The sequence below is a fragment of the Pezoporus occidentalis genome, unplaced genomic scaffold (assembly GCF_034315485.1).
Source record: "Pezoporus occidentalis ecotype Australia unplaced genomic scaffold, CSIRO_AGI_Poc_V1 ctg245, whole genome shotgun sequence".
NCBI classification, from domain to species: domain Eukaryota; kingdom Metazoa; phylum Chordata; class Aves; order Psittaciformes; family Psittacidae; genus Pezoporus; species Pezoporus occidentalis.
This window is the reverse complement of record NW_026914340.1, coordinates 117,050-128,835: the sequence shown is the minus strand read 5'-3', so window position 1 is coordinate 128,835 and position 11,786 is coordinate 117,050. Positions and strand designations below refer to the sequence as shown.

The 11,786-nt window shown below is 42.6% G+C and overlaps 1 protein-coding gene across 2 annotated transcripts; it reads right to left on the bottom strand.

Moving 5' to 3' along the window:
- Nucleotides 1-1,455: 1,455 nt before the first annotated feature.
- On the bottom strand, nucleotides 1,456-9,607 carry NEK2 (NIMA related kinase 2). Of its 2 annotated transcripts, none has more exons than XM_062622675.1 (9): nucleotides 9,436-9,607; nucleotides 9,115-9,332; nucleotides 7,322-7,559; nucleotides 6,677-6,759; nucleotides 6,307-6,433; nucleotides 5,296-5,515; nucleotides 4,264-4,318; nucleotides 4,072-4,180; nucleotides 1,456-1,704 (listed from the first exon to the last, which is right to left on the bottom strand). In XM_062622675.1, the coding sequence occupies exons 1-9, from the start codon at nucleotides 9,529-9,531 to the stop codon at nucleotides 1,516-1,518; spliced, it is 1,335 nt and encodes a 444-aa protein (XP_062478659.1). In that variant the 5' UTR covers nucleotides 9,532-9,607; the 3' UTR covers nucleotides 1,456-1,515. The 2 variants fall into 2 exon arrangements, with proteins under 2 accessions (XP_062478659.1, XP_062478658.1); XM_062622674.1 differs by having other exon boundaries at nucleotides 1,456-1,739; nucleotides 4,110-4,180; nucleotides 9,436-9,605.
- Nucleotides 9,608-11,786: the final 2,179 nt, after the last annotated feature.

Sequence of the window (11,786 nt, the reverse complement as noted above, 5' to 3'; positions counted from 1 at the left end):
TATTCATAGAAGTGTAACTGTTAACCAGGACTTTGATTCAACTATTTTTATGAAACATGGAAAACGTCAAATTGGAGAGAATTACACTGAATTAAGTACTAAAGCATCTGTAGCTCAAGAAAATCAGCATCTTACAGCAACACACTGATGATTTTTCTGAAACAAAGCAGGTAAAAAGATACTAAAATCAGTTCTTAAATGCTGTATGGATGTATCCATAGACCGAAGGAAATCCCAACAATTACAGGGCAACAGTGCCATCTTGAGGTCACCAGAGAATTAAAGAGGAAAGCTGCAGGATTGCTCTAAGGCGTTTTACTTTTAAACACAGAAATTACTGTATATTCCAAGGTGGAAAAGCCCAAACCTCTCAAGCCATTTTCTTAACTTGACCTTGTTAAAAGCAAAGCATCTGCAAACACCAGCCATGACACAACACTGCTTTTCCTGAGCCATTCATTAGTGATTTATGTTCTTGGTTGCTTGGTTTCCTCCTTTCACTCACTGGTACCTGCATTTTGAGGATGACAAAACCCACAGTTAATTCTTTTATTCTACATATTTTCTGCAGATCAGTCTAAACCCACTGCACGCTGTAGCTTTGGATATTCCACAGATCCCCATGAAGGCCAGTAGAACTGCAGTGCAGATTTTCTGGTTGAGGCCTAGAAGGGAAAGATCTGAGTGTACAAACATGGTGAGAAAGCAGGGATTCACCCTCCAAATACATTTGAGAGCTGCTTTGGCTCTGCATACACACCAAACACTTCCACCGCACTTGAGCACTAGGTCATGGCCACTAGAACACTGGCAGTTTTACACTAGCAACCAAAATGGTCATATTCTAACTTCTAAGCAAAGGTTGTGGTGAAAAGAGTAACCACGAGGCAAGCAATTACGATAAGCTCTGCCGGACAGTTAAGAATCTAATAGAGCAGAACTATTGCTTAGTGACACAAGAAAGGAGTATAAGCTCCTCAATAACACTATGCTGACCCATACCACTCATTAGTCAGCATTAAACTACAAGTAGCCTACGTTGATAGGTCCCCCACTTAGTGGGAAGAGAGAACACAAAATCTCCTTTTGCTCTTTTGATAGTTAAAAAGCAAGTGCAGACAAAAAGCCACTGATTTTCTACATACGCAAAATATACTTACCAAGTACTGTACATTACATACAGCATCATTTTAACCTACAGATTGTGAATCTCTGTACATTTTTCATCTAAAAAGCTTCTCACATCAGTTTAAAAACATCTGATTTACTATATTTGTTTCTTTTTTTTCAGAAGAATAAGATATGGTAAACAGGAGGACCAAATATTCTTTCTTAATACAATTCATAATCTCTTACGCTTTGATCATGAGCTACCTATTATAGACTAAGAGTTTGTACAACAGCTGTTAAAATAAACTCTCGGTAGGCTCCAGCTTAAAAGAGGGAGGCACAAGCAGCTTCCAGCAAATTTAATCGACTTTCAAAAGTTAAATACTTTACACCTGTGTTATAGTTTCAACGCATGCCCAAGATTTGCCTGCTCTTCAGTTGATAGTTCTTTTCCAGTTCAGCCAGTGCTTGAGCCCGTAGGTTGGCAGCATACAGACGTTTTCTGAGATCAGAGCATTTCCCTTTAGAAAGGGGATTGTTTTCCAAATTAACAGAAGTCCCAGCATTCTCCTCACTTCCAAAGTGTACTTTCTTCTTGGTTGTAGGGAAGGGCAGCAGCAGTGGGTTATCTTAGAATTCAAACAATAAAGACTGCATTAGTGCATCTTTCAGCATTTGTTGCTTAGCTCATATTTTTTAAGCCTGCTACCCATTTTGCTATCTAGCTGTGGCTTTAAGTGATCTAATTAAATGCATTTCATAGCAACAAATCTTTTCCATTTTTCCTTTCCAACAGTAACATAATGCAGTTCCAATGGGAAGTAGAGTATGGTGGTCCCAGCTACAAAGCACTTTGTCTTTCCTTCATAGCAGGGGCAGACCCAACCTGCCCCTCCTACATTACCCACATTATTACAGCTCTATCCTTGTATTAAGTCAATGGGATACAAACTAGGCTCTGCCTTCATGAATAGTGGGCTTTAGTGCATTTAAAATGATCAAGTTACTTTCCACTGCAGCCTCCAGCACAGGAATTTTTGTGTTATAGCTCTGCTTTAGCTGTATAGAATGGCCCCAGTGAAAAGGCAGTTAGCTTGGTTTGTTCTTAATGACTCAGGGTACAAAAACTACCATCAAAAGCTATTAAAACAGCTGAGTTGCTTCTCATAAAAGCCAAGTTCACAAAGCTCATCTTAAGGTGTGGGGGTTTACTTTCATTTTTAATCAAAGGCCTAACTATCCTAATCTCAACACTGCTGAAGCCTTAATTTTCGGTTCATTAGGCCGGAACAAAGATGCAATAACCAAGTGAGAAGGGCCAGACTGAAGAGGCTAGTGAACATTTCAGCACTTTACAGTTTCATATTGGTAAACTATATCTGTTTTAACATTGAAGCCTTCCCTAAGAACCAGAAAACCCCTGCAAAAATAGGGTAGTGTCTAGGACCTTTGTCTTAGAAACCAGGATTTTTGGTTTGCCATTTTACTGTAAAATGAACCACACACGGACTTTGAGGACAAATTAGGGGGTCTAAGCTGTGTGGTACGTTCAAAAAATACAGTACTATTTGAACAACTGAAGATAACAGAAGCAAGTGATGTCAGTAATGTACTGGAGAAATGCTTAGCTCATTCATTTCAGAATAGGGAGACTTCTAGAAACAGTATTACAAGAGTGCTGTGGAATGAAGAGTAGCAAACACTGTGACAAGTGCTTAATCAAGTGATCTACAGCTATTGCAAGATCTGGTCAGTCTTTTAACAAATATGTTCACTTTTCCAAATTACCCTGCTCAAGGTAGTAACTGCTTGAAGTGGCTGAAAAATTAATAGCCCTGTTAAGGTCAAAATACCTTGTAAAGGGGGAGGAGATGCAGAAGAGAACTGAAGCAAATGCTGAAGCTTATTGAACTTCAGTCATCCAGCATTAGAGGCAACATCAGAAAAGCCCAAGGCAAGTTTGGTTTTTATATTCTTTCATGCATCAAAGTCAGACAATATGTTGAGAGGTGGAATTCTCAAAACTGACAGGGATGTTGGAAACAGCTCAAGTACCACTAACATCTGGTGGCATTTAGCTTGTATTCTTGCATGCTGGGACAAGCACTTGAACTTCAGTTTTATTTGTATTTGAGGCTGTGAGATGCTTATCTTGCTTTATCTGACCAAAACTAAATGAAGAGGTTATTGCTGCATGTTAAAGAGTGTTCATGTTTCTTTGTTCTAGAGCACTACTTAAGATCCAGCCATTTAATATTCTAACCACTATTTCAAAATGCATTGAGATACTGGAATTATTTTTACCATTACAAAATGGGTGCAATGAAGAGATGATACTACATCTTATGATAGTGAGGACTGAACAACTAAGAAGGCCAAAGTGGATGTCAGATACTGATGGCATAACAAATACTCCAAGAGAGATAGACTACAGGTAGTCAGGAAGTACTACAGCACATTTTTAAAGCCCCCCCCCCCCCTTCGGTGTGTTAAAAACTGGAGTATGCTCATAATAGTTAGTATTTATATGCAAAGATCTAAAGATCTTGTATGATGCACCAATCACAGCCGGGTCACTTGCAACAAATATTATTTCCCACCAAATTTTTGGAAGCTGAAGAGATTAAAAATGTGAAATTTTATTAAAATTAACTTTATCAAAAGCCTGTAAAAAGACATCCATAAATACAATAATTGCAGCTCTGAGTAAAGGCTGGGTTACAAGTCAGCACTCCTATCACCTTACAACAAGAGCTTAGTTTTCAAAACAGCACAAGACCACAGTGCTGACAGTGGTAGCTCAGACTCATGGTTGAGCATCACCCACTAAGTCTTTTTGCAAAGTACAAAATCAAAAGTCTCTTCCCAACAGTGCAGAGATACTGGGGTTTGTATTGCTACAATAGGACTAAGTACAGCATATTGAGCGTCGGAGGCTTTCTTCTCATCATTCCAGCCTACATTTATCAGTGCCAGTGGCTTCCTGTGTATTTCCATACCTGGACCATCTGCACAAGCTGTCATCTTCTGCTCTTTGTAGAGTTTGTAGCTCCTCATCAGGTTTTCAGCTCTGTTTTCAAAAGAAAAGTTTAAGTTTTTTGTCCTCAGATTGTAGAGTTTCTGCTAGAGGGCAGTTCTAGGTTAGTAAGATACCTGGTAAGTTTGTCCTCTGCCAGTCTCTCACGAACACAGAGTTCCCGTTCTCTTTCTGGAAGCAGAAATACAGTAGTATGCAGTGTTAACATGTAAACGTTGAAGTTAAGAGTGATTGTGCATGATGGACTTCGTTCCAGGAAAAGACAGTAGTTATAGGTGCATTTGACAGGCTGTATTTCCTGCATTTATGGCTCTAAACAAAAGTAGCTGCTGTGCAGATACGCCTTTATCCATGCACTGATAAAGCACCAAGCAATTACTCCAAAATGCCGGCAGGTCTTTTTTCCCCTTCCCTCAAAACTCTGCCATATCTGCAACAATGAAACTACAGCATCTTTTTGTTCTGCACATTAACTCATGGCACACAACAGCGGATCTAAATAGTTAGATACCAGATACTATGATTCAGTTATGACTAAACATCCCATTTGCAGCAGCACCAGCTGTTACTCAGGCTTAGAAAACAATTTATACTGTTAAACTCTGTATTACAGAGTCTACTGCATACACAAAGAGGTATTTCATGTGGGCAGGAAATTCCAGTGCCTGAGGACCAGTTATCTATAGTTTCACAGGTAAGTTACCTGTAGGGTGCAGCTTTTATAAAAGCAGTTTGCTTACTCCAATACGTCTTGCTCCAACATCAGGATGACCTTAGGTTACATGCAAGTACAGACAAGGTTAACTTACACAGTGGGTGAAAAGCAACTTAACACCGCACAGTGCAGGATATGCCTAGACCCTTTTTTCTTGTATAATTTCCTAATTGCCACTCATGTTTAATCTTCCCAAGTCAGACTTCTACATCTAAACTGCCAATTTTAGTAACTTGAAACAAGAACTAGTCTAGATAAACCCTGGCATTCTTGCTTTAGTCTTCAAACAGAAATCTAGTAGTGAATGTCAGACCACAATATCCTAGTGCATTAAAATGAGGGGTTTTAAAGCCCTCTAGCCTGCCTTCCTCCACACTTAGTCTTTTGAATCAGAATCCCACTGCCACCCCCTTCCCAAAGTGGAATAGCGTACGCTCCAAATGTTGCTCTCTGTCCTTAATGGCTTGCTCTCGCTCCTGTAGTTGCTGTTCCTTCCGTTTCAGCTCATTCACTGCAGCATCTGAATATTGCAGCCTTTCTGGCTCCCACGATCTCCAGCCTCGTTTATCTGGGTTTTGTCTTTGTTCTTCTGTCACCAAGTCTACTATCAGTGGGTGCTGCAGAATATCTTCAACAGAAGGTCTGCAATAATCCTAAAGGGAAGACATTACCAACAGGTTCCATCTATAACCAAGAAATATTAGGGCCAGGGATTCCCAAGCAAGGCCCACTACAGATGGGAACCAGCTGAGGTGCTATACAGTGAAGGAGAAGTCAGAGAAAAATGGAATTAGGAAGGGGTAGCACAACCAGATGACAAAAGCCAAGGGAGGAGGCTGTTACCAAGCCCTCAGCTCCAGAGGCTGCAAGTCTGGCTCTCCTAGTCCAGGCTCTCACTCCTTTCAGGGACAGGATGAGGTGGTAAGCCTACAGGGGCAATTGTTGGCAAGTTCTATAGCAAGCACTCTGCATATATAGTTGTCACTTGACTCCTGAAGAATCCATTCCTGTTGGGAGACTTGGGTTCTTGTTACAGCTTTGCTGTAACATGCAGTGTTCTTCTCAACACCCCCATGCTAGCCATAGGGCACGAGCTATACGGTAGCCATATACAGCCACCCCCAAAATGAAGGCAAACTAACCCCTCCCACTTCCAAACACACTGGAACCTTTCTAACCCTAAAGATGTAAGGCCTTATGCACGCTGTCAGGAAATTCCATATAAGACAATATTTAGACAGCCTTTCAGCATCCTGAACATACTTGAGCTGCTACCTTTAATGGACTCAAAGCACAATTCCTCCTTCCCCTACAAGTGATGTTGCCAGTGACAAGGCGATAGCAACCAGTACTTCAGGTCAGTTTCTTTTGTAATTGAGAAAGAAAACAAGTATTTCAGTACCAGTTCAAGTTCGAGGTGGAAAAACGAGTAATTGATTCTTACCTTTACATTCAGCATCTCCTTGAGAAGTTCATTCAGCTGCTCTGAGTAACGATATGGTATTCGCCTGAATTTCCCTTCCTTTATCTTTTCTGCCAACTCCTTTTGGCTGCAAGCTCTAAATGGAGGCCTGAAAAAGAACATTTTCCTTGGTTTCTTTCACTAATGTTAGTGACTCATTTTATATAAAAGAATCAGACTAAGAAAAAAAGCTGCAATCAAAGGCTTGTTTTGACTACCTAATGTCAAGACCAGTACAGAAATACAAATCTAGGACTAGTTTCTGAAGCCTTTATGCTTTTATCTCTACAAATTTTAATTATACCCATGTTAACAGCTATATCTCTATATATTACCGCACTACTATACTTACGAGAGAGCACATAATTCATACAGGAGACATCCTAGAGACCAGATGTCAGATTTTTCATTGTATGACATGTAGTTCATCTGTTCCTAAAGAAAGAGATCAATCTTTGGGTTATTAACTAAGACACTGTTCTACTATTGCAGGATAATCAACTACTCTTCAAACCTGAATTAAACCATTATTTACTGGGGTTACTTTTAAGATTCCACCTTAATCTCCACAGCTACTACTAGTAGCAGGATTTTAACAAGTTTGTAGCAGTGCTACACTGTAGAAGACTGAAGTGTTCTACCAATCTTCAGCTGATACAGCCCCATATTTCAGTCAATATTAATCTTTCCCACACATAATGCATTGTTTTAGGGAAATAACTCCCTGTTCATTTCCACAAATTAAAATCCTATCATCAAAAGGTAGTTTAATACGCTTTTTACTTTAACACTATGAAACCAAAGCATTCAAGCTTCCCTGTTCCTTTTCAGAAACAATATACTCCAACATTCCAAGAGCATATCAAAACTTATACAGTGAAGAGCAACTAGTAACTCCATCAAAACCTCCTAAGCATTCGTAGACTGAGACATACACTGCAGAAAACAGATCTTGGAGGCACAAAAGGGGAGATCAGGCACAGAAAGGTGGTCTTACTGGAGACATGTAATATGGAGTTCCAACAAATGTCTTGGCAAAGCTGGTGTCATGGTGCAATATTCTTGCCAGTCCAAAATCTCCAAGTTTTACATTCTGCTTGCCATCTAGGAAGACATTTGCTGGTTTTAGGTCACGATGCACAGTGACGCCACCATCACTCCGCCTGTGACATTCCTTCAAGGCCAGCGTCAGTTGAGTCAGTACTCTGAGAACAAAGCTTTCTTCCAAGTAATGCCTGAAAGATGATCACATTGTTTAATAAAGGTATTCTCTGAGCATACATCATTTTTAAGTAGTTGCTGCCAGTCTTAGTGTGGCAGCAATATTTTAATAATACCATTACAAAACATCACTGAACCACCCCAGCACCTTCGCAGAAAACAGATAGCAACAGGCATCTAGACATGCTATTTTAAAAATGGAAATTAAAAAATAAAAAAATAAAAAAAATCACTCCAAATACGTTGGAAGACATCTGGACTTCTGTTGCAGAGCCCCTGTGATACTTCCTTCCTCCCCCCAGAAAGCTTAACAAAGACATAGCGCTTCCACTGCTTACAGCACAAATATCAGCTTGACCGGGTTGGATGAAGCCTTGGGCGAGATGGTTTAGTGCGAGGTGTCCCTGCCCATGGCAGGGGGGTTGGAACTAGATGATCTAAAGGTCCTTTCCAACCCTAACCACTCAATGATTCTACGCTTTTGTGATGAGATCTGTCCCTTTGATCACTTATGATAACAGTGTATTGCCAGCTGTTTATAATGAGCAACATAGAACAACAGAGCCAGGACAGGACTGGTTTTTAAGATAACCTTCCTCAAATGAAAACACTGATGTTTGGGGGCAGCTGCTGTATCATTTTAGACTATTCTCACAAAGTGACATGTGGTGCTATATACTTGTTTAACTTGCTAATGTTAAAATTGATACTATACTTAACAAGTAGGCTGCTAAGCCTAAATCAGACCCAGGTGAAGCCTTATCAACTTGGTGTCTTCACAAGGTTTACATGAAGGCACATAAAGTAGTCTTTAACGCTCTTCCCTTTCATGTGTCCTGGTGTTCTAACAAAAGAACAGGGTACAAGTAGTTTAATTGATGGACAAGCCAGAAGAGCCAACAGACCAAGCTGCTTATCTGCAAGAGCTATGACTTGCTGGTTTCCGTTTTCAGCCACACGCATAGTAGCATTGCAGCCAGAAACCCTTCAACAGCTTCTGCCGCATAGGAGAACTCAGGTTTTTACCACCTCAGCATAAACATCTGATCAGTTGGTGCATTCCTGAGCACAAGTCCCACCAGTGTTATAAACTTGGACAAAACCTTTCACATTTCAGAGCTTTAGGTCCAAAGGATTAAACCTTTCCAGAAGTTACTAATGGACGCATTTCACTTTCCTTTAGATTGCCTGGTACATTTCATACAATCACAGAATGGTTTGAGTTGGAAAGGACCTTAAAGCTCATCCAGTTCCAACCCCCTGCCACGGGCAGGGACACCTTCCACTCGAGCAGCTTGCTCCAAGCCCCTGTGTCCAACCTGGCCTTGAACACTGCCAGGGATGGGGCAGCCACAGCTTCTTTGGGCACCCTGGGCCAGCGCCTCAGCACCCTCACAAGGAAGAGCTTCTGCCTTAGATCTAACCTGAACTTCAGTTTGAACCCATCAGTTCAAACACCAACATTCAGTTGAACCTGCTTCAGTTTGAACCCGTCACCCCTTGTCCCGTCACTACAGGTGGTATCTCAAGTTAGACACCGCGAAATTGCCACACACGGATTCCACATACCTCTCTTTCGTGCACTTCGCGATCAAGCTGGCCAGGTCACCGCCATCGCAGTACTCCATCACGATGTACAGCGTCGTGCTGCTTTTGTCGACGATCCGATCGTAATACCGGACGATATTGGGATGCCGCAGCTCGCGGAGCAGGTTCACCTCCGAAACAAGCATTTGCTTCTCTGCCTCCGACATTGTGCCGTAGTCAAGCTCCTTCCACACCAAGATCTAGGGAGGGGAAAACGACCCTTAGGGAAGGCCTTGCACGCAAGCCGGAGCTCCGCAGGGGGAATAGCGGCTCCCAACACCTTCGCCCAGACCCCCGCCTCACCTTGCCATCGGCCTTGCGGCGCACCTTGCGACACTTGCCGTAGGAGCCGGCGCCGATGGTGAGCAGCACCTCATAGTCCTCGGGCCGGCCGGGCATAGCGGCGGAATCACCTCGAGCTGCGGGGATCCCCGCCACCGGGCCCGCGCTGTTCAAACGCACCGCCCCTCCCTCCCATTGGCCAGGCTGCACCGCCCCGCCCACTCCAGCCGCCTTCCCATTGGCTACGCCGCCGTAAACAAGCGACCGCCGGGTCGCGGCCGTTAGAGGCAGCGGGTGGCGGCGGCAGGCAGGTATCGCGAGAGGCGGGGCGGCGCGCGCTGCCCGGTGTCCGCGCCCGGTGTCCGCGCCCGGTGTCCGCGCCCGGTGTCCGCGCCCGGTGTCCGCGCCCGGTGTCCGCGCAGGGGTTGGAACGAAATTTGGTCTGGAAACCTGCAGTTTAAAACCAATGAGGAAAATTCCTCGTGGTTCTGCAAGGAATTATACATTAAGTCATGGCAGCTTTGCTGTTGAGCCATCTATGAGCGCCCGTGTTACACCATACACAAGCACCTTCTGAAAACACACCAAATCCTGTCATGTAAACTTGAAAACAGGAATGCACGGCTCCCTACCAACCATTACTACGGTTACATCAAATGACACTAAATAACACCACAGTATACTGAGTAACGTCACAGACGTTGTAAGAACCATGTGGCATATTTTCTAGCATCATTTAGGCTAAGCCTGGGGCGTCAGCAGTTCTGGGCTCAATCCAATCTCTTTCCACGTGGAAGTGGCTGTGCCTGAAACAAGAACTCCTGTTCCTCAGCAAGGAATGGTAACAGATTTGATAACGTCCAAATGAGGTGTGAAAGGGAGCGCTTGTGTTTGTGGAATCCAGCAATAGGATTCTCACAGTGCATCCATCTCCACTTAATGGTCTCATTATCATTCCCCTATTTTATTCCAGGCTTCGAGAAAGGGTTGGGGGTTGGGGGGTTAGGTGTCATGCTGTTACTGAGTGTTCATGAAGTATTCCTACATTGGTCTGCCAAAATCTAACCCTTCACCATCATCATCAGGAGGCACAAGAGCTCCTGTTACCCATTACCAAAATCCTATAGCTTTCTATCTGTAGGTAAAGTCTCCTCATCACATGAGCAAATGAATTATACAGCATAAAGAGATTTTAGCTTTCTTGTTGATCAGTAACATGGTGTTCTAAATGGTTCATTTTTAGCACTGATTTTAATTAACTTAAAAGAAAATCCTCACATACGCCATTAGCATAATAAATAAATGATGGCAATAGGTACTGCATGTATTATTCAGGCTGCAAGCTTCATTGCTGGTTTCAAATACCTCTGTTTCCAGCTTCTGTACTTTCAGTGAGCAGAAGGTCATCATGTCTTCCCCGTGTTATCAATGGGAGCCTTTATATTTCAATACTGTATTTTGTCCAGGGACTGTCCTGAGGGTTTCTTTAGAAATGCTGCTTTGAGTGAGGGAAATGTCAAAATGTCATGCTCCAAAACACCAGGAGCAGGCATTTTACTGCTGATCATACCTCCATTTAAGAGCTAAGTCTGAGAAAAATGCTTTTCTAAAAGCAGACATTAAATATTTCAGTAGGTGCTGCTTCCTTTCTGTCTGATTTTCATGCTGGCCATAGCAAAGAACCCAGAGTCCAGAAATACATCTCAGGTTTGAAATGGGGCCCCTTTGGTCAGGTACTGTCTTTTCAACTCCGATCTCTAGGTTAGGAGCAACTTCTAGATTTCCAGTCTTGAAAAGACCTGTGCTGACTTTAGGTTTTTGCAAGCTACCAAATAGTTTTCAATTATTGCTTCTAGTATTTTATTCTGCTTGGTTTTGGGGGGTTAGAATCGAATTTCACTAATAATCCCCAAAAACTTAATACTGTGAGACTGAACCGAAATCAGGCTCCACCAATCCATTGTCTCAAAGACTGGCATGAGAAGCTGAGGTGGGATTCCACCATCCATTGTCTCTGAGATGGGTGGGAGGAGCTGAGATCAGACTCTTCCATCCATTATCTCAAGTATTGGTGTGAAGAATTGCTGTCCATTATCCCAAGAATTGCTGCAGACCAGTGCAGTTGAAAAGCTGGCTGCAAGACCAGCAAAACTGGTCCACCATGAATGTGTTATACGTGACACTAAGAACAAAGGTATTCCCCCCCCCCCCATCTCATCATAAAAGGGGAAAAAGGTAATCCCCAGGGAGGACACCTCCATGAGGACACTGTCTATACAGTTTTAAAACCAATTGCCAGCAGAGATGCAGTGCCACCCCATTCCTATTCTAAGCCTGAGTTTAGTCCTCATCAGTCCTACATTTTACTTCTT

What these genes read in the sequence shown, in the direction of transcription:
- NEK2 (XM_062622675.1), bottom strand. Translation starts at nt 9,531, where the DNA reads ATGCCCGGCCGGCCCGAGGACTATGAGGTGCTGCTCACCATCGGCGCC. An exon ending in TATGAATTATGTGCTCTCTC is followed by an intron (nt 6,434 to 6,676) that starts GTAAGTATAGTA and finishes GTTCTTTTTCAG; the next exon opens with GCCTCCATTTAGAGCTTGCA. An exon ending in CAGAGAGCAACATTTGGAGC is followed by an intron (nt 4,319 to 5,295) that starts GTACGCTATTCC and finishes TTCTGCTTCCAG; the next exon opens with AAAGAGAACGGGAACTCTGT.